A 22,781-nucleotide genomic window follows, 5' to 3' on the forward strand; every position below is an offset into this window, starting at 1 on the left:
GGAGGTGAAAGAATGTCTTCTTAGATAAAGGGAATAGCATGTACAAGTTATGGACATGTTTGTGGAAGATGCTTTTTATAATATCGGAGTAGAAGTGGGAATAGATGGCCGGGCGCGGTGGCTCAAGCCTGTAATCCCAGCACTTTGGGAGGCCGAGACGGGTGGATCACGAGGTCAGGAGATCGACACCATCCTGGCTAACACGGTGAAACCCCGTCTCTACTAAAAATACAAAAAACTAGCCGGGCGAGGTGGCGGGCGCCTGTAGTCCCAGCTACTCCGGAGGCTGAGGCAGGAGAATGGCGTGAACCCGGGAGGCGGAGCTTGCAGTGAGCTGAGATCCGGCCACTGCACTCCAGTCCGGGCGACAGAGCCAGACTCCGCCTCAAAAAAAAAAAAAAAAAAAAAATAAGTTCGAAAGCAAGAAATTCCTTTGTTTTTAAAAAAATAAAGATGTTAGGTAGTCAAGATCAGAATACGAGTAATGGCTCTGTCCATAGAGAGGAAGGGACAGGCTTTTTACTGGTTGGTTGTATATTGAAGAGAGATACTTTGATTTGTTCAGTGACTTCTTGAACATAAATTGTTTTAATGGCTCCCAGCATTAAGAAATGGGTCTTACCTAGACCCGCGAGTACCTTGGAATTGCTACCATCATATTTAAAGGTTAGATTTGTTTTTATTGAATTCTCATGTTCAGCAGGGCTTTTTAGCCTTTTTTTTTTTTATGGCCATCTGTTGAAGCCTATGAACCCTGCTTAGAATATGTATGTGTGTGTGTGTGTATATGTATGTGTGTGTGTGTGTGTATATATACATATATGTTTTTTTTTTTTTTTTTTTTTTTTTTTTTTTGAGATGAAGTCTTGCTTTGTTGCCCAGGTTGGAGTGCAGTGGCACGATCTCAGCTCACTGCAACCTCCACCTCCTTGGTTCAAGTGATTCTTCTGCCTTAGCCTCCCGAGTAGCTAGGACTACAAGCATGTGCCACCACGCCTGGCCAATTTTTGTATTTTTAGTAGAGAAAGGCTTTCACCACATTGGTCAGGCTGGTCTTGAATTCCTGACCTCGTGATCTGCTTGCCTCAGCCTCTGAAAGTGCTGGGATTACAGGCATGAGCCACTGCGCCTGGCCAGAATAATATTTTTAAGTGCATAAAATATAAAGATAATGAAGTCAATTATATTGAAATCCAGTTCCATCTACAGGTAGAAATTAGTATTCCTCTGAGTCTAAGGAGACTGACAAATTTATAACATGATTATATATTTAAGACAGTAGAAAGATTGTTTACTGTATTTTCTTTTTCAGGTGCGAGCCAAATTTACAGTTGATGATTATAGTCACTATTTCTTTACTCCTTGCATTCTTACCCAATGGGTTCTTGGCTTATTTAGATATGATTTAGAAGGAGGTGAGTTTTGCTCGTGTGTATCTGTGTGTGTGTGTGTGTGCGTGCACATTTATTCTGTAGATTGTATTTGTAATAGATGAGTATTATATCACAAATTATATTATTAAATAGAAATATTATTATTAAAATTACTATATTTCTTCTTCCAAACTATGTATGATTGTCACTATTAAAACTTCCTTTTGGGAAAAATGAAATCATTATATTTGAGGCAAAGTGTATTTAGTATGCTTTCTGGAATTGTTTTTATTGAACAACTAGAGATGATACTATTTAATGTTACCTTTAAGTAATCACAAACATGTACCGAGTTATTAACAAAATGAATTTTAACTTTTTTTCCTTTCTTCCATTTATCTGATGCCAAAATTACGGTATGTAGATGCCTGCTATTTCTTTCTAATATTATGTTAAACAGATTATTTAAAAATCATTATATTACAATTAAATAAAATTTTGCCTTTTCTAGGATCCTCAAACCATCCACTAGATTATGTGTTAGAAATTGTAGCATATGAAGCACGGCGCTTATTTCGTGACAAAATTGTTGGTGCAAAGGAACTTCATTTATTTGACATCATTTTAACATCAGTGTTTCAAGGAGATTGGGGCTCAGATGTATTAGACAATATGTCAGGTAATGTAATAGAGCTTATGCAAATATATAACTGTTACAAGGATTTTAGAAATATTTTTCTTACCCATAGCATGATTTTATAGGTCTAAACAAATAAACACTTTGAATAATTTTAATATTATTTTTTCCATAAGGTACTCTTCAGTCTTTTTTGCTGGATTTCAGTAATCATGTTTTAAACAAAATATAATGGCAATAATTTTTTTCTTAGAAAAAAGGAGTTCAGGCCATACTGTTTTACATTGGCAGTGCAAGATTATTTTAATAAAAGTTTTTTTTTTAAAAACAGTTACGTGTATATAAAACATGAAGATCATTGGGAAAATTCATATTTGATTGTAATGACCTTTTTGCCTAAGAGCAATGGCCATTCTTATTCCTGTCACTACCTATAATGTCATTAGCGTAGAACTTACATATGCTTGTTACTATCTTCATCTACTGTTATTGTAAAGAAAGCATAATACCATTCAGTCAAAGCTGCTGTGTTGCATTTGCAATGATTACTGTTTAATAACCAATTTGCATTTTGAAAACTACTGTGGGAGTAATGTATGTAATATGAAAGTCATCCTTGTGAGAGGGTCTTTTGTTAAAAGAAGATTGCAATATGGAAATATTTCCTAATAAAACTGCTGTCAGGCCACAAAATGTGCTTAGTTTTTCAGAGGATAAAGCTAGGCTTCAAAAATATTTTATATAATAAATATATTTTATACAATTTCTTTTAATGGCAAAACCACAGTTACTTCTGCACCAACATATACATTTGGTATATTGTACATTTCTAGATTTGATATTGGTCTGAAATCCATGAGTACCTATCCTAAAGGGAACTTTGAAGGTGGGAAAGATGTTTAAATTGACAAAAGGAATTTTCTAGGTGCTCCTGAGTTTTTGAATCAGGAAATGGGTTCAAGAGAAACTTCAAGAAGGATGAAATGCTGAGAGAAGTCTGATCATATTAATAGTTCAGAATTTGCTTGACTTAGAGTGATGGTTTATGTCAGTACGACTTGTAGCTTGCATGGCTTAGTGTGGAGAGGCTTAGGTTCTTAAATGGTACCGTCTTTCTCTGTCTGAAAATTGAGTCAGTAGTGTCTCTTTTTGCAAAGAAAGTGGCAAATCCTTTGGGCATAAGATAGTATTGGCACCTAATTGGGTGTCTGAATCCTCTGAAAAGATTGGTATCTTTCAGAGTCTCCTATGTAAGACTCAATAAATAAAATATGTCTTTTTTTTTTGGTATTTTTCTCTTCAGTGAAGGGTTTTCTTTTTTCTTTTTTTTGAGACAGAGTTTCATTCTTGTTGCCCAGTCTGGAGTGCAATAACCCGATCTCAGACCACCGCTCCCTCTGCCTCCCGAGTTCAAGTGATTTTCCTGCCTCAGCCTCCTGAGTAGCTGGTGTTACAGGCATGTGCCACCACCATGCCCGACTAATTTTGTGTGTTTTTTAGTAGAGATGGGGCTTCTCCATGTTGGTCAGGCTGGTCTCGAACTCCCAACCTCAGGTGATCTGCCCACCTCAGCCTCTCAAAGTACTGGGATTACAGGTGTAAGCCACCACACCAGTCGAGTTTTCTTTTTAAAAAATACAGGTTTGACATATGTTAGATCCAGTCATATAGGATTTTCACATATTGAAAGATTAGCTTATTAAGAAAAATTTAATCTTGGAGGCATAAAAATAAACTAGATACATTCTTGTCCTTAAGAAGATTGTAGGCCGGGCGTGGTGGCTCAAGCCTGTAATCCCAGCACTTTGGGAGGCCGAGACGGGTGGATCACGAGGTCAGGAGATCGAGACCAGCCTGGCTAACACCGTGAAACCCCGTCTCTACTAAAAAATACAAAAAACTAGCCGGGCGAGGTGGCGGGCACCTATAGTCCCAGCTACTCGGGAGGCTGAGGCAGGAGAATGGCGTAAACCCGGGAGGCAGAGCTTGCAGTGAGCTGAGATCTGGCCACTGCACTCCAGCCTGGGCGACAGAGTGAGACTCCGTCTCAAAAAAAAAAAAAAAGAAGATTGTAATCTAATGACAGAAACAGATATAAAAATCTTTGCTTACAATGATAACTATTGCTAGTGTGATTAGATACCACAAATGTTTGTGGAAGTAGATGGTTAAAATGATAATTACAGTGGAGTATGGAATGTTTTATAATTAATATAACTTTTCTGAATATGTTTGAGATAAATGCTGGATAGTAGGGTTCTAGAAGAGGTGGAGAATAATTCTGCTTTGAGGAAGTTACTTGGAACCATTTTTTAAGGTTGGTCAATTGAAGCAGTGGGAGTAAAACTTTTTTAAATTCAATTTTTTATTTTTGAGATACAGAGTCACATGCAGTTATAAAAATTAATTACAGAGAGAACACATCTACCTTTTACCTGGTTTCCCTCAATGGTAATATCTGTCCAAATTATAGCACAGCATCACAGCCAGGATATTGACATTAATACAGTTTAGATACAGAACAGTTATATCACCACAGGATCTATAATGTTACCCTTTTGTAGCCATACTCACTTCTGTCCTATCTCCTGGGAACTACTAATCTGTTGTTTCTTTAATTTTGTGATTTCAGGAAAGTTATCTTGACTCAACCTATTTCCCTGGAGATACATGCCGATTGTTTTGTTTTGATAGTTCATTTCTTTTTATTGCTTTTTATTCCGTCATATGAATACACCACCATTTCTTTAACCCTTTATCTATTGAGAGACATCTGGGTTGTTTTCAGTTTTTGGCTATTAGGAATGAAGCTGCTATGAATATTCTTGTACAGGTTTTTGTGTGAACATAGATTTTTGTTTTTCTGTAATAAATGATCAGGAATGCAATTGCAGGGTTGTGTGGTACTTGCATGCTTAGTTTTTTAAGCAACTAAGAGGCTGTTTTTTATAGAGGTATTGTTCCTCATCATTGCCAGCATTTGATGGTGTTACTATTTTGTATTTTAGCCATTCATGTAAGCGTATATATGTCATGGTGGCTTTAATTTGCATTTTGCTAATGGCTAGTGAAGTTGAACATCTTTTTGTGTAATATTTGCTGTCTGTATGTCCTCTTTGGTAGAATGTCTTCATATGAGTCTTTTATCCATTTTCTAATCAGAATTTTTTTTTTTTTTTTTTTTTTTTTTTGATGCAGAGTCTCGCTGTTTCCCAGGCTGGAGTGCGGTGGTGCAGCCTCTGCTCACTGCAAACTCCACCTCCCGGGCTCAAGCGATTCTTCTGCCTCAGCCTCCCAAGTAGCTGGGATTACAGGCACGCACAACCTCGCCCAGCTACATTTTGTATTTTTAGTGGAGATGCGGTTTCATCATGTTGGGTAGGCTGGTTTTGAACTCCTGACCTCAGATAATTCGCCTGCCTCGGCCTTCCAAAGTGTTGGGATTATAGGCGCGAGCCACTGCAGCCGGCAATTGGTTTGTTACTGTTGAGTTTTGAGAATATGTATATATTAGAGATACCAGTCCTTTGTTGGATATATGGTTTGCAAATATATTCTCCCTCTCAATAGGCTTGTCTCTTCATCCCCTTAACAGGGTCTTTCACAGATAAAAAGTTTTTATATAATGTTGTGAAGCCTAACCTATCACTTTTCATTGTAAGGATGTGTTGATGTCAAGTTTAAGGAGGCTGTCTAGTTGTAGATCCTGAAGATTTTCTCCTATGTTTTCCCGAAAAGTTTATAGTTTTATGCTTTACATTTGAGTCAGTGGTCCACTGTGAATCAATTTCTGTATAGTGAATGAGGCTTCGGTCAGGGTTTATTTTTCTGCCTGTGGTTGTTTATTTGCTCCAGCATCATTTGTTGAGAAGGCTATCTTTCTGCCTGAATAGATTTTGCAGTTTTGTCAAAAATTGGTAACATGGTTCTATTTCTGGATTCTCCATTGATTTACGTATCTGTCCTTCTGCCAGTACCACACTGTCTTGATTAGCTACTATATAAGTTGTGAAACTGGTTTAGACTGATTCCTCCTACTTTAGACTTCTTTCTCAAAATTGTTTTAGCTATTTCTGTTTTTTTGTCATTTCATATAGATTTTAGAATAATATTTTATGAATGTATAAACAATGTTGCTGAGATTCTGATAGGAATTGCTTAAATCTGTATATTGGTTTGGGGAGAATTGACATCTTTTCTCTGTTGAGTCTTCCCATTTTCTCCATTTATCTAATCCCTCTATTTATTTAGATCTTTGCTTTCTTTCATCAGTGTTGTGTAGTTTTTAGCATTCAAGTATTATACATGTTATGTTAGATTTATACCTAGGCCGGGCACGGTGGCTCAAGCCTGTAATCCCAGCACTTTGGGAGGCCGAGACGGGCGGATCACGAGGTCAGGAGATCGAGACCATCCTGGCTAACACAGTGAAACCCCGTCTCTACTAAAAAATACAAAAAACTAGCCAGGCGTGGTGGCGGGCGCCTGTAGTCCCAGCTACTCGGGAGGCTGAGGCAGGAGAATGGCGTAAACCCGGGAGGCAGAGCTTGCAGTGAGCTGAGATCCGGCCACTGCACTCCAACCTGGGCGACAGAGCGAGACTCCGTCTCAAAAAAAAAAAAAAAAAAGATTTATACCTAACCTATACCTAAGTTTTAAATTTGTTAAAACAATTGTAAGTGCTCAAACTGTGTTTTAAAGGATGAATAGAGTAAGTGAAGGATATTCCAGACAAGGGAAAAGCAATGTGCAAAGAAACAGAGGCTTGAGAAAACTAGAGTATATAGTGCAGAGAGAGGTAGAATATTCAAGCAATCAGTGAAGCCAGATTGTAGAGGGCCATCATTAGGAGTTTGGTGTTTTGTTTTAGGAAGTGGAAAGCTATATGTGATATTGCGTGGTGTGGCACAATCAGGTTTTGTTTTTGTATGTGTTACCCTAGTACTAGTGAAGATGTACTTGAGGGGGCAGAAACTTATAGCAGGGATACGAGGTAAGAGGCTACTGCAATAGTCCAAGTGAGAAATGATGAGATGTGAGGATAATAGTTCAGTTTTGTACATGTGCTTGAATGTTTGCAATCTTTTTTCATGTCATTTGGAAATCTGCATAGAGTTGATCATTTATGAGGGTAGGAATCATGTTTGTCTTACGCAATACTTAGGCAGAGAGTACCTTGTTTAAACAACAGGTGCTCAATAGGTAAGTATTTAGTGAATGAATGCATGAATTATATGTCTGTTAAGCAACTAGAAATACGGGACTAGCCTAGAACATAGGAGTTTTGCCTAAAGATAAGTAGTAGGTGAGTTTTTGGTATATAAATAGTTGATAATTTAACTGACAAAAAAAGATTAAATGATTCGGGGAGAATTTTTAGAATTAAAAGATTAGAAGACTGAAATTGGACCCCAGGGAATATCAATATAGAAGGGATAAAGCAGAAAACTGAAAAGGACTGGTAGTTGTGGCATGATAAGTAGGGTTATATAGATGCAAGTGCAAAAGAAGAGGTGCACAAAGGTCATGTTGGGATAATGATTGCAAAGAAGATTTAGATTTGGAGATTGTGACTGTATTATTGTTCCCAAATAAGAGTTTTAGTATAGTAGCCTGTACAGATAGAAAATAATGTAAAAAATGTGATGGTGAAAGTAGGGAGAACCTGAAGTAGCTTGGGTCTAGGGAAGGTAAGGTTGCTATTTTAGGGGAATGTAGAACCGAGCATGTGACAAGAATGCTTGGTGGAACAGTCTCCCAGAAGAGTTGGGAAGGAAAAAGTTCGATAGAATGGTGAATAGACTTTCCTTGTATGGTAACAGGAACCCTGCTATAGGTGGATTTAAGGGAAGTTTGGGGGATTTTTGTTTTCTGATTAAAATTTGGTTATTTTTTTTTTTAAGCATTAGGGCTCTTTTTGGTATTAATACATCCATGTCCTTTTTCAAGGAGAGTTTTGAGATTGTTTTATTTGCTAATTTTATGTGAACTATTTTTAACTTACAAATTTTATATAGATTCTGAAGAAGAAGAAGGAAAATGGGACAATCTGAGAGTAGACAGTGGGGAGTAGTAGGAGAAAGGTAGAAGGAAACCAGTTCATTTCAGGAGAAAGAAGTGAGGGGGCAGAATATAGACTCGTGGCGCCATCAGTCACTTTTCAGGTAGAGTTTGATATTGCAATCGAAGTTCTTTGTATTTCTTTTCTATTTATTTATTTTTTTGAGGTAAATCTCACTCTGTTGCCCATGCAGTGGTGCAATCATGGCTCATGGCAGCCTTAAACTCCTGGGATCAAGTGATCCTCCTGCCTTAGCTTCCCAAGTAGCTGGGACCACAGGTGCATGCCACCACACCTGGCTAATTTTTAAATTTTTTATAGAGATGGAGTCTTGCTATGTTGTCTAAGCTGGCCTTGACCTCCTGGGCTGAAGTGATCCTCCTGCCTTGGCCTCAGAAAGTGCTGGTATTATAGGTGTGGGCCACCTTGCCTGACTCAGTCATTGTATTTCACCTGATTTTATTGACCTGATAATGTACCCTTTAAAGTATTTTGCCTTTGCCCTTCTGAAGATGATCTTATTTGGATTAATTAACTTAAAAATTGTTTTGTAAGCAATGTATTTGTTGAATTCTCATTATGAGTAATGCATATAGAACAAAAATATCGTTTATTTCTACAGATAGTTTCTATGTTACATGGGGAGCTCGGCATAATTCAGGAGCAAGGGCAGCCCCAGGACAACCATTACCTCCACATGGAAAACCACTTGGAAAACTAAACTCTACTGATCTCAAGGATGTTATTAAAAAGGTATAATATGAATCATGAATTGGAACTGAGATTTGGTCATTATAGTCTTTTAAAAATATTTATTATAAAAATTTTGAGGGCATGAATATGACAGATTATAGAACAGGCAAAACTGGTTCTTATCTTTTGGAATCTAGTCCATTGTGGCAGATGTACGAGATGCACAGGTACTTACATAGATATGTGTAAAACTGCTAAGATACATTTTGGGCAAAGGTATGTTGGAAGTGTTAATGAGGTTTAATGTTAATCAGGAAATTACTCTGGAGCAGTGGTTGTCAAACTTTAGAGAGCATTAGAGTCATGTAGAGATTAGAAAATATGCAGATTCCTGGGTCTCATCCTCTTAAGTGTCAGATTCACTAGGTGACCCAGACAGTCCAGATGTCTAACAGGCTCCCAGATGATGTTGATGCTGCTGGTCCACTGAAACTTTGAGCAGCACTATCCTAGAGAGTTTCTTTCTCTTTTAAAGTTTAGTTATAATCAAGAAGAAGAAACACTATTGCAAATGATTGCTTTAAAAATTAATATTTATATTGAATGTTAGTGTGGATTTTATATCAGGAAACATTTTTTCATGATCTGGTAAACTGATTCGCCTGGAATGGATGTTGCAAAGTTTTGAAGCATTGAAAGTTGTTAAGTACGTAAAGTCTAATTTTCCTTTCTCCCTTCCTGCACTTTATCAGGTGGTCCCTGGCAGACTATGGTACCTGTGTTAGCTTTTGATTCATTCCCAAGCAATGCGAAAGAACAAACATTGACAAAAGATTTTGTAGGCACTAGGTTTCCAGAGTTTGGGGATTTTTTTCATGGTCTATGCACACTGATTCATAACAACTAATAAAATTTGAGCAATTTTAAAGTTCTATAATTAACCTGCTATGTCATGCTGCTTTTTACTAGTGTAGTAATGACCAAAACTAACTGATTTTCACGGACCCTTGAACTTGTTTGACATGAGTTTTTCCTTAGAGAGTGCCAATTTATTTACCCAAGATTACTGGATTTATAAAATATTGAGTGTAAGAGGATATGTAGTCACTTCACCTTTTTTCTTGAATGTATCAAAATATAATATTTTAACCTAGATAAGTAATATTTTTATTTTGTAGTTAGGGCTTACATTAACTATAAAATATTCTGATTTTTTTCAAAGGGTCTTATTCATTATGGACGAGATAACCAGAATTTAGACATTTTACTATTCCACGAAGTCTTGGAGTATATGTCTAGGATAGATAGAGTGCTGAGTTTCCCTGGAGGTTCACTTCTATTAGCAGGACGCAGTGGTGTAGGTCGTCGGACCATCACTTCTTTAGTCAGTCACATGCACGGAGCGGTCCTGTTTTCTCCAAAGATTTCCAGAGGATATGAACTGAAGCAGTTCAAAAATGATCTCAAACATGTGAGTTGCCCACTCTCTTTTGCTTTATTTGTTTTTAAATTACATTGGTTATTGTTCTAAACATCTTTAAAGACCTGTAATTCTCTGTTATACAACATAGTCTTTATTTTAATTTAGATTATTTTTTCCATGATTATTAGAAAATTATATTTTTATCTATAGACAGGAAAGAGAATACTATTAGAATTTCTAAGACCCAGATACTCCAGGTTATGGGATGTTAGACAGACATGAATGATAAGCAGAAGGATGGAATTTACACAGGAAATATGTGGGTAGAGATAAAAATGATCTACTTGTTTATAAAATAATTAGTATTTACTTAGGGGTTGGATTTACTTTCCAAATTATATGGCTAAAGTTTGATTTTTAATTACTGAAATAGAAATAAATGAATAAATAAACACACGATACTGGCATACTTTACATACAAAATGATAATTTTTAACTGCACCAAAAATACGTAAAGGGCACTAAAAAGTATTTTCTTATTTTGCAGGTGCTGCATCTTGCAGGAATTGAAGCACAACAGGTAGTTTTACTTCTTGAGGATTACCAGTTTGTACATCCTACGTTTTTGGAGATGATCAATAGCCTTTTGTCCTCTGGCAAGTGACTAGTTTCTTTTCAAAGAAAATGAAAATAATGGCATAAAAATTATCCAAGTAAAATTATCTTGTGCAAAATTTACTTTGTTTTGGAGAACGTTTGGCATAGTTCTTACTTAGGAGACATGGTGTTAAACATGCTCATGGCAGGAAAATTGAGAGACTCCATTTTTATAAAACCAATAATTTAAGACATAAAAATTGTTAATATTGAGTATTGGTGAATATTCAGAAAAATTGACTCTTACGTATACTTTTGCTGGGTTATTATTTGTTATAACCTTTGGGAAAATTATCAACTAGGACTTATTAAAAGCTGTGCCATACTCTTTGATGTACGATTCTATTATCTGTAGGAATTTAACCCACAGAAATAAAAGAACTGGTATGCAAGAGAATAGGTAGTATAATTTATTATTACAAACATTTGATAGAACCTTCCTATCAGTAGTGGCATGGTTGTATAACTATATAATAGTATGGCCTTAGTATGGATATGAATATACGTATACTCCAGATATATGAAATTCCACATAATTCTACACATTAGTGCCCACATTTCATGTGTCTGGAATATAGCTGCATTCATTAACCTGGAAAAATGCACATTCTCCTTCTTCAGTTGGATATTACAAATCAAGTAATAAGTAATATTATTTATTTATTTATTTAGAGACAGAGTCTTGCTCTGTCGCCAGGCTGGAGTGCAGTGACACGATCTCGGCTCACTGCAACCTCCCCCTCCCAGGTTCAAGTAATTCTCCTGCCTCAGCCACTTGAGTAGCTGGGATTACAGACATACACCACCACACCCAGCGAATTTTTGTAATTTTGGTAGGGACAGGGTTTCACCATGTTGGCCAGGCTGGTCTGGAACTCCTGATTTCAGGTGATCCTCCTGCCTTGGCCTCCCAAAGTGCTGGGATTACAGATGTGAGCCAGTAATCTTGTTTTTTAAAAGAAGAAATTAAAATGATTTGTAAGAAAAAAAGGAACTTATAAGTACTTTAAGTATGCATCTATATAATAGAAAAATACCACTTGAAAGAGGACTATCTTAATACAAATACTCTAGAAATTTATGGCTAAGTGGGCTCTCTATGTATCTGGAATTCTATGGATTGTAGAGATATTTATTGTTTTGTTTTCAAGATTTCTATGGTTTGAAGTCTTGTTTTTCCTCTGAGATATAACATGAAGCACTGTCCACTTATATTCCTCAGCATTTCTCACCCCTAATTGCACATAGAATCACTTGGATAATTAAAAACAACAACAACAACTAAAAACAAATTCTTTGCTACTACCCTAAACACATTAAATTAAAATCTCTGGGGTAGGGTGGGAATTATCATTTGGCTATTGTGACTCCCTAATTGAGTCCCTGCAACCTGAACTAAGAACTGTTGCTACTCTTCTGCTGTGGCTCTGTCCCCAGCAAATTGTGGTACTCTCCTGTTGTCTGTGGTGTTACCTGACCTTTTTGGTGTTTTCCTGGGGAGGATGCTTGTGAATTCCTGTATTTCTTCCTCTTTTTTTTTTTTTAAGAATTTATTAAATTTGTTAGAATCTTTCTATGAGTAATCACTGTTAGTGATTGGGAGGAAGTAGCTTAGTTTTAAACCTGGATCAAGAGTGTTTTGTTATTGAAGTACAAAATAAACCTTAAAAACTAGTTTCAATTGTATGGGCGGTATCACTGTGGATCAAAGGACAAAGTTATATGAACTCATTTTCAACTCAGTTTTTCATAAATACTTGCTTTGTATCATGCTACTGCTCTGAGGAGAAATTTTCTTCAGAATTTAACAGCTTTGGTTAAAGAAAACATTTAGTTTATAATATGTGATATCTAAACATTAGTGCCCAGATGAGAAATACAGACCAGGATGCTCTAATTAGACAAGTGGTAAATCCATTTCTGTTAAAGAGTTGAGGGATAATGGCTTAGTGAAAGAGGTAGTACTTGAGTGGACTTACAGCGTTTGTGGCCGTTTTAATGAACGTCTTTTGATATTTAAGGAACGCATTCCTGCATATTGCTTCAGCTGTCACTAGATGGAGACATTGTTTGTTTTGGCTGACAAGAGACCAGAAATACAGATGGTTTTTTTTTTTCTTTTTTCTTTTTGAAAGCAAACATTCAGATAAGCACTAACCCAATAATCATTATTTTAAGACAAATTGGCCTTTATGATCAAAATATAATGGTAAAAATGACAAGTCAGATTTTGGCATTTTATTTTCAGAAGAAGTCTTCAGTAGGCTTTGTGTCTTTCTTGTATTTCAAATTCTTATTTCCTAATGTATATAATATATAGGTAGAGTTGGCATTGTTTGCTAAATTTAAGAAATAAAAAATGTCTTGGTATGTCTAAAATTTAAAGAAAAACATATCATGCAGATTTATGTGTGCATGTGTTCAAGTATGTACAAGCTTGTGAGGTGGGGGTGGTCTGGTGCCTCTTAGTTGAACCTAAAGAAAAAGTAGGGATCAGACTGATGGGCCCTATATGAATACATTACTTTGGATATGTAGCAAAGGACTTTTCACTTAATGTTATAGTTTCTTGTGAATTGTAAACATACTGGCTTAACAAATATTTATTAAATGCCTCTTATATGCAGGGCCAAGTTTTAAATACTATTTTAATTTGTGGAAGTGAACAAGATGTGCTCCAGGCCATCTATCTTGAAGTCTGTCTTTAAGACTGAAGTTGTAGTCTTAATCAACTTTGATTGGCCTTTCATCATTCTATTCATCTTCATGATTTGGCATGCATAGAAGCAGGCCACGGACCAGTTCTTCTGATTTCTAGTACAAGTTGATCTGTTCATTCATTCATTTATGTAAAACATATTTTTGTTCTAGACACCTAGGTAAGAATATTCTAAGGTTAAATGTTGAACATTATCAAATATTTGTCCTTAGAAATTTAGAGTCTAATTGGAGATGAGAAGGAAGTAATTCATTATTAAATGATGTGATAAGTACTAAAAAGTGATATACTTAAATAGTACGTGAAAGAGAAAGAGTGTTTAATTAGCTAATGGGTAGTCAAGAAAGGCTCATAGGCTTAACTAGTTAGGGAAGTAGCATCTTGAAGGATAAAAACTTATTGGGAAGATAAGGGGCAGAGGATGACCGTAGGTATAAATTCCAAGAGGACAGAATATTTTGTTATATTTATGGAACACAAGTTTATTGAGGCTAGAGTAAAAGGTCTTATGTAGGAAGATGGAAAAATTACCTGTAAAGGTAGACAGATGGCTAGATTATGACTATTTTGAGTGGTTTGCTTAGGTGTTTGAATTTTATCAAATGAAGGCTATAGATAAAGATTTGTGAGTCACGTAGAGGTAATAAGGTTTGTATATTTTTGGAAAGAAAGATTGAATAACAGCAGATTTTTAATTACAAAAATTGAAAAAGTATTATTTATTAAAATGTTTTGAATTAGTCTAATTTTTTTTGTAGGTGAAGTTCCTGGACTCTATACTCTTGAAGAATTAGAGCCTTTGCTGTTACCACTTAAAGATCAAGCTTCACAAGATGGTTTTTTTGGACCAGTCTTCAATTACTTCACATATAGTAAGTGACATAGAATTCATTAATCAAATCAAACTGGTTCATGTGAAATATATACCATTTAATTTGCCTTATTTTCTCATTAAATTGCAAAAGTATCTTAAATCTTGGGTTCATTTGATAATTTATACCTTTTTCTTTTTTCTGGAGTTTTTAGAAAGTAACACATAGCTACTGATAGGCTAGCCTATAATAAAAACACCTGTATTAGTCTGTTTTTACACTACTAATACAGACTTACCTAACACTGGGCAATTTACAAAAGAAAGAGGTTTATTGGACTCACAGTTCCACATGGCTGGTGAGGCCTCACAATCACGGTGGAAGGCAAGGAGGAGCAAGTCATATCTTACATGGATGGCAGCAAGCAAAGAGAGGGCTTGTGCAGAGAAACTCCCGTTTTTAAAAACACGAGGTCTCATGAGAGCCATTCACTATCATGAGAACAGCATGGGAAGGACCTGCCCCCCTCCATGATTTAGTCATCTCCCACCAGGTTCCTCTCACAACATGTGGGGATTATGGGAGCTACAAAATGAGATTTGGGTAGGGACATAGAGCCAAACCATATCAGTATCTTAGCAAAATTTTAGCAAACAGGAATGACGAAAGTATGGTAATGTTCTTTGGAATATTTACCTTGCCTCCTTTGTTTCATGTGGTGAAATTATTGCCGCTTTAGTACCTCCTGTCTTAAAGAACTATTGAACTATTTAGATTGTGCCAGACTTCATAGTTTTAAAAAACTAGCCTTTCATTCATATAGAAACAGTTTTATATGCAGTGTAGAAATCCAAAATTGAAATAAGTGAAAAATGAGGCAATAATCACACCACCCAGACATTATGACAGTTACATTTTTCATGGACATTTTTCCGAGTCTTTTTTCTTAACATGCACATATACAAATTTATAAATGTTCTTTTAACTAAAATGAAAATCATACCATAGTATTGTTTTATATTGTGCTCATTTTTAAAAACAGCTCCTACTATTTCATTTGAGAAAATTTTGATCTCTTTAACCCGGACCACATACAGATTGCCTGATTCTATTATTATTCTTGTAATTTTCCATGAATATAATTTTTTATATATTTCTTAGGAATTCAGCAAAACTTGCATATTGTCTTGATAATGGATTCTGCAAATTCAAACTTCATGATAAACTGTGAGAGTAATCCAGCTTTGCATAAGAAATGCCAGGTGTTGTGGATGGAGGGTTGGTCTGATAGCAGTATGAAGAAAGTAAGTTTAACAAATATTAAAAATTTTAAAAGCACATTTTATTTTTGAAGTTGTTGATTTTCACAACTTCTCTTTGGTGTTGGTTATAACATCATCTTAATTATGGCACCAAACATCTCTTATGTTTGGAAATGTCTCTATTTTCTTCTTACTCTTGCATCGTAATTTAGTTGAATATAGAATTTTAGATTGAGGATCATGTTCTTAATTAAGAACCACAGAGACAACTATACTTTAAAATGTTATGGCTTTAATTAACTAACCTATTACAGGCTGTCCTAGATTTAAAAAAATCATAGCAAGTATTTAACAATTAAAGAATTTTTAAATCCTTAAAAAAAATCATCGCTATGCTGTGTGTTTGGAGGGGCATGAGTTAAAGTGTGAACTCATAACACTATCTTAACTGGAAGCCTCTTATTTTACTTCATTTGAATAAGTAATAATTTTCAACATTGTTTCTTTAAATTATATTCATATCCTTAATCACTAATTTCTTTGTTTTTCTATAAGAGAAGTATAGTTTAATGCCTGTCATGATTCAGAGTAAGGAGTGTAATTTGAGATAAAAGACATGGTTTACAGATGAGGTAATATTTTAGTTACTGAAAGATGTTTTAGCTTGAGGAGGCCACATGAATAAGAGGCATTCAATAAGAAGTCATTATTGGGTGCTTAGTATGTACCACTGTTCTATATATGTTGAGGACATAGCAGAGGAAAAAAACCAGATAGAGATCCCTACCCTCATGGTGTTTACATTCTTCTCAGGTATATCTGCAGAGAAAGCTTTCTAGATGAAGATCCTGGGTAGAGATCTTGTTTGATGATTTTGAGGATCAGTAAGAGGCCACTTCACCTGGAGCAGAGTGATTGAGGGGAGAGTTGCTGAAGATGATGTCAGAGAACTAAGAGGAAACCAGTTAGGGTGGGGCTTTGTAAGCTACTACAGTGTATAGGATTTCAGCTTTTCCTGAGAACTAACTTTTGGATGCTTTCAAACAGAAATATTCTGACTCATTTTTTAATGGGATTACTGTAGTTTCTGTGTTGAAAGTAGACTATAGAGGGCAATGGATGGAGCAGTTACAAATGATTGCAGTAATCCAGAGAGAAGAGGATAGGTTGGGCTAAGGATGTAGTGGTAAGGTGGTGAGAAGTGGTTGTATTCTGGATATGTTTTGCAGTAGAAATAACAGGATTTGCTGACAGATTGTAATCAGGTGTAGTAGAAAGTGAGTAGTCAATGATACTTCTGAGTATTTTGGCTTGAGCAACTAGAAGGATGAAATGACCATCACCTGAGACAGAGGAGACTGGGAGAAGAACATATTAAGAGGAGACTATGAGGCCTTGCATTTTAGATGTGTTAAATATGAGATACCAGACATTGAAGTTATAAGTCTGAGAAGGCATTTGGATATATAAGCCTGGAGCTTCAGGGCTCAGGCATACAGAAAAAAATTTGAGGAATTATCAGAGTGCAGGTGGTATTTAAAGCTATAAGAATGAATGATATCACCAAGGGAGTGAGAATAAACAAAAGAGAGCAGCGATCCAAGACTGAACCCTGGGACACTTCAACATTAAGAAACTGGGGAGGTGAAGAGGAAGAACCAATGGAAACTGAGAAGAAGCTGCTAGGGAAATAAGAAAACCAGACAAACACTGTATTTTAGAAACCAAAAGAAGATAGCATGTCAATGCTGGGCCTGTATTTTTTTTTTTTTTAAAGATGGGACACAGTATAACATGTTAATATGCTTTTGAGAATGACTTAATAGGGAAGCAAAAATTATGTGATGCAAAACAGGGAAAAATTGCTAGAATAATATCATTGAGTAAGTGCACAACAAATGGATCTAGTGTACAAATGGAAGAATTAAGGATTGACCTTTCCTATGAGAATGGAGGAATCATTTGCGATAACAGGAAAGAAAGCAGAATAGTGGGGGATAGATCTGGGTAGGTGGGCAGGTGTGGTATTGGGAAGTTTGGGAGACTCTTGTCTAATTGTTTCTATTTTCTTAGTGAAATAGGAAGATTATCCGCTGAGGGAAAGAATGAGGGAGGAGGTTTTGGAGGCTTAAAGAGACACAAGAAGACATGCAAAATAGTAGTTTGGGAGAATGAAAGAGGGAAAGGATTAGGAGAATGGAATATGATAGGATTCACTTGAGGTTAGTGATCATGGAGTTCAATAGAGGCCAAACAATGTAGTTATGTTTTTTTTTTTTTTCCTCAAGCCATAGGTGCACTCATGGGTGCACAACTTGAGTAGGTGGTGACTTAGATTTGACCAGAATTGGGACTTTGCTACTTGAGTATGACAAAACAATTGAAGGCAAGACAGTTGGGAATATTTATAAGAATATAATTGTTTTGATTTATCATGGAATTTAAGTTGGTAAGGTGGTAAATTAGGATAGGAAGATGGTGAATGACAGTGAAGAGGTGGTCAAATCCGTAAATAGTAGGTTTCAGTGGAGTTTCAGGATTTTGATACTGGGAGGGAGTAAGCTGGGAAGACAGGAGTGTAGCGATAGAAGAATGGGATGTTTGAAAGTGAGATTATGGAAGGATTTCACTTAGTGATAATTACAAAATCTCAGGATTTGACTGTGTAGGTGAGTGGCTGACAAAAGTGTGGTGGCTAAGAGGAGAAGAGGTGCTCAAGGAATTGAGAGGTGAGGATATTAGAGTGGTTATCTACAATGGGTATTGAAATTGGGAATAATTAAGAAGGTAAGACAAGGATTGTGTTGGAAAGAGTGAAAGTGAGCCAAGAGCTAAAATTATTTATGGAATGAAGAAATGATTGGACTGGTAGATGCCTCCAGCAAGGAGGGTTAGTGGTTACTCTAGCCTGATAATATGAAAACTAAATTTAGGGAGCTTAGTGAGGATGGTTTTGAAGTAGTTATGAAGTGCAAGAGGGCACTGCCTCACCTGCAGGCCCAGTGGTTTAAGGACGTGATATTGCATGGTGTGCCTGGAAATAGAGAGTTCATGTGGCTGCTGCACAGGGTATGTGGTACATTGTAGTGGGAAATATCGGGGACAGATAAGGAGGGAAAGCGTTTAAGTGCCATGACTTTGAATCTTATTTAATAAGCAACTAGAAGCAATTGAAAGTTAGTTTGAAGGGGTTGATAGGATCCATCAGTTTTGGATATGTTAATGTATGAAAATGTTAATATGTGTTATATATTATGTTATGAATATGTTAATATGTGAAATATATGAGAATATGTAATAGATGTAAATAAAGCAAATTAATAGGCTTACTCTGCCCATTCAACTCTTTAAAAAGTACCATTTTTACTTCAAGGGAAGGAACGAGGCAAATCAGGCAGGCAGACTTTGCTAATGCAGGATATTGTTTGAGGATAGACCATTTTAAAGAAAATGAGTTCCCAAAGAAACAGATTAATGTTGATTTAAAAATATAAGTTTAAAATATTCTCACATAGGTTTAAGTGTTTTGTCAGAAATCAGTGAAGGCATACTCTCGCAAGAATTACGGTACATTCGAACTCTGCATTAATGAAGACATCTTTTGGCTTACATTTTTTTTTTAGTCTGAGAAATTTAAAAAATGATTTTTCGACCTAATTAGCTGGATCATTTGTGTTTCCTCTTGCTGGTAATGTCAGTTCTATCAGGTGAAAGGAATTCAAGCTATTTGGCTTAATTTAAAATTTCAAAATGTTACTTTAATTTTTTTCGGGAATCTAAACTCTCTTTTGTATATTCTAAAGTAGCATTTTTATAAGGTTATCTTTAATGGTAATGATATCTGCTATGAAACTGTATTTGCTTATTTATAATAATGGCAAAATTCCAGTCATAGTGAGAATATATTTTTAGAATGATCAGTTATGAAATTATTGATTATAAAATTATTTTATTTACTTTTAGTTTTTATATGAAAAAGCTAAGAATCCTTGCTACCCCACTATGCCATGAAGGCATTCATGCCAAATAAAATATTTTTATTATTGTATGTTTTTAAATGGTATTGTGATTATTTTCTAATTTAATCCAAATTGTAATTTCCTTCATTTAATCCAAATTTCCTTAGTTTAATCCAAATTGTAATTTCCTTCATTTCATATAGTCTCACCATTTCAAGTGAGCTTTTCCCAATGTGCCATTAATTTGCAATCAGTTAATGGTTGATATGTGTCAAAATGATGTTTAGGAAATCATTTCTTCTAAATATTTCTGTATTTTTTTTTTTCTCTTAGTCTGGAATGAATCCTAAAAGAAAAGTACAATCAATACTGACTTTTTTTTGTGTTAAAGGTTTTTAACTTCTGATATGGAACTTAAACTTTTTCATAGTGATTTGCTTTTTATGTTTTAGATACCTGAAATGTTACTCAGTGAAACAGGTGGTGAAGAAAAATACAATGACAAAAAACGAAAAGAAGAAAAGAAAAAAAATTCAGGTAGTATTTTGATGAAATCAGTTTTATCTGGTTTTTATTTATGAAATAATTGCCTTTTTTTAATGTTACAGGTTCATTAAAGATTCATGATTATAAATTTAAATAATGCTAAATGTAGCAAAATTAGATTTCTTCTGATGCAAACAAAATTTTGAAGCCCTTTTTATTTTTACATTAAGGTTATGTCATTTAACATAGAATCCAACAGAATATCTACTGTGTGAGTTCAACAAATTTAAAAAATTATTTTTCTTACCTGAGTGATTTGAAGGACCTACTTAAATTGTTTAGAGTCTTTGGCAAGCCCCCTAAACTTTTCATATTTGCTTATCACTTAGATATGGCACAGAACTCTATAATTTATATATGAAAAAGTTTTATGATATTCTTTGAGTATGGACTTAATCTTTTCTTAACTATAATATTCTCATTATTTTCTTTTACTTCAAATCAATTTTGATTGTGGTCTTTATTTTTGTACCATAGCTTATTCACTTATTTATTTATTTAACCATCTAATAATCAAATATTTAGTGAACTTGTTTTATACTATGTACTGGGCTGGATATTAGAGATCTCTTAGTAGCTCATAGTCCAGTGATAGTGAGAATTATTTTATATATAAACATAAATCTCTGATATAGCAAGATAAGTGATGGTAGAAGTTTATATGAAATATATTGGAAAGTAAAACTTTAGCAGATATTATAGAAAATAGACATTGTCCAGACAGGCAGTTTGAGAAAGTCATTCCGGTTAGAGTGAGTAGCATGGGAAAGGTTTGGAGAAGTGAAACAGGCATTTTATGAAACTATAAACAGCCTAAAGGGCTGAAACATAAGATGTATAAGTAAGTACTAGATGAAGAGTGAGGAAAAGGTTGGCATGGTCAGGTAATGAAGAGCGTTCTGCATTATGCTAAGGAGTTTGGATTCTAACTTGCAGGTGATAGGTCATTATTGAGAGATTTAAAAGGAGATTTAACCAGATTTTTGTTTTAGAAACAGAAATGTGTTTTTTGTTTTGTTTTGTTTTGTTTTGTTTTGAGATGGAGTCTCACTCTTTAGCCCAGGCTGGAAAGCAGTGGCGCAATCTCCGCTCACTGCAAGCTCCGCCTCCTGTGTTCATACCATTCTCCCTCCTCAGCCTCCCGAGTAGCTGGGACCTCAGCCACCTGCCACCACGCCCGGCTAATTTTTTATGTAGTTTTAGTAGAGACGGGGCTTCACCATGTTAGCCAGGATGGTCTCGATCTCCTGACCTCGTGATCCGCCCGCCTCGGCCTCCCAAAGTGCTGGGATTACGGGCGTGAGCCACCACGTCCGGCCGGAAATATCTTTATATATCCCTTTCTTCAGTTATTGGAAAATAGATTTGTAATAGGAGAAACCAAAATCAATTACATTATTTTAGAAGTATGTTGTAGTAATCTAAGAGAGACAAGATGAAGGCCTAAACCAAAGAAGAGGTAATAAGAATGGAGGAAGGAATGGGCTTGGCGGATATTAGGAGGTAATCTAAATGAGACTTGATGATTACGTAATGGCTGTGGCACACAAGAAGGAAGAGTCAAGGATGTTTCTTGGGGTTCTGTCTTGGAATATTCATTACAAATTGATTTCATTCACTGGGGCTGGGAATACAGATGCAAATTGTGTCAGTGAGAGGAATATAATGTGTTTGATCATGGATATGTTGAATCTAATGTGAACTTATTCTTAACTTTTTGTTATTTGAAGTCTTGTTTCTCCCTGTATCAGATGGGAGTAGATAGGTATTTTGTATATTGCTTTTCTGTTCAGCAGATTGTATTTAGCTCACTTTTGGATTACTGTACATGTGTTATATAGTCCCAATTAATTTATATATTATGACAACGTGTAGATTTATTTTTCTTGCAACAATAAAGATGTTCAGGGAAAATATATAACAGTAGATGAATAGATGCTACTAAAACTAGAGAATTCAAAATTCCTAAGAAGATGGGAGCTGTGAATAGTTGTCTTTTGTGCATCTTTAAGCAAAGATGCTATCTCATATTTATAATTATATAGCATGGAAGTATCTTGTATAAAATAACAATCATTAGGATATTTTCTCTTATTTTTAATGAGTCATGCATATAAGTTATTTTTATTTTCTTTTTTTTTCTAGTTAATCCTGATTTTCTAAAATCATTTTTATTAATCCATGAATCTTGTAAAGCATATGGTGCTACACCAAGCCGATATATGACCTTTTTACATGTGTATTCTGCCATTAGTAGCAGCAAGAAAAAGGAATTATTAAAAAGACAAAGTCATTTGCAGGTATAGTATTGGTAATCTTGAATTATTTTATCTATATATAGGAAACGAGTTTTGTAAATCACAATGTTATGTTGCGGGTGGCATTATATCCGGTATTAATAAATGTATTAAAAGCCTTGGAAAACAGTCTCACTTTCGTGCTTATATTGCCCTCTAGGTTTTAATAGTGATTTGTATTTTTTTTAATTCAATGGTTATTTCTTTTCTTCACTGGTTGGCATTTATGGGTTTTTGATAGCTTATGGTACTCTCTTTAAGAGACTCTTTCACATGAAAACATTTTTAGAAATTAAGAAAACTGTTATTCGGCATAAGAATGATACAGTGGACTTTGGGGAC

General features: G+C 35.3%; 1 protein-coding gene across 1 annotated transcript in view; it reads left to right on the plus strand.

The window, feature by feature from the left end:
- Positions 1–22,781, plus strand: part of DYNC2H1 (dynein cytoplasmic 2 heavy chain 1) — a 385,005-nt gene that overhangs the window by 77,180 nt on the left and 285,044 nt on the right. The window contains exons 46-54 of the mRNA XM_030918805.1: positions 1,313–1,415; positions 1,885–2,052; positions 8,694–8,824; positions 9,987–10,235; positions 10,735–10,843; positions 14,322–14,435; positions 15,537–15,679; positions 20,049–20,133; positions 22,288–22,442. Of these exons, the coding sequence (XP_030774665.1) occupies positions 1,313–1,415; positions 1,885–2,052; positions 8,694–8,824; positions 9,987–10,235; positions 10,735–10,843; positions 14,322–14,435; positions 15,537–15,679; positions 20,049–20,133; positions 22,288–22,442 (1,257 nt within the window). The remainder of the gene's footprint in view (positions 1–1,312; positions 1,416–1,884; positions 2,053–8,693; positions 8,825–9,986; positions 10,236–10,734; positions 10,844–14,321; positions 14,436–15,536; positions 15,680–20,048; positions 20,134–22,287; positions 22,443–22,781) is intronic.

Source organism: Rhinopithecus roxellana, chromosome 15, assembly GCF_007565055.1.
Source record: "Rhinopithecus roxellana isolate Shanxi Qingling chromosome 15, ASM756505v1, whole genome shotgun sequence".
NCBI classification, from domain to species: Eukaryota; Metazoa; Chordata; class Mammalia; order Primates; family Cercopithecidae; genus Rhinopithecus; species Rhinopithecus roxellana.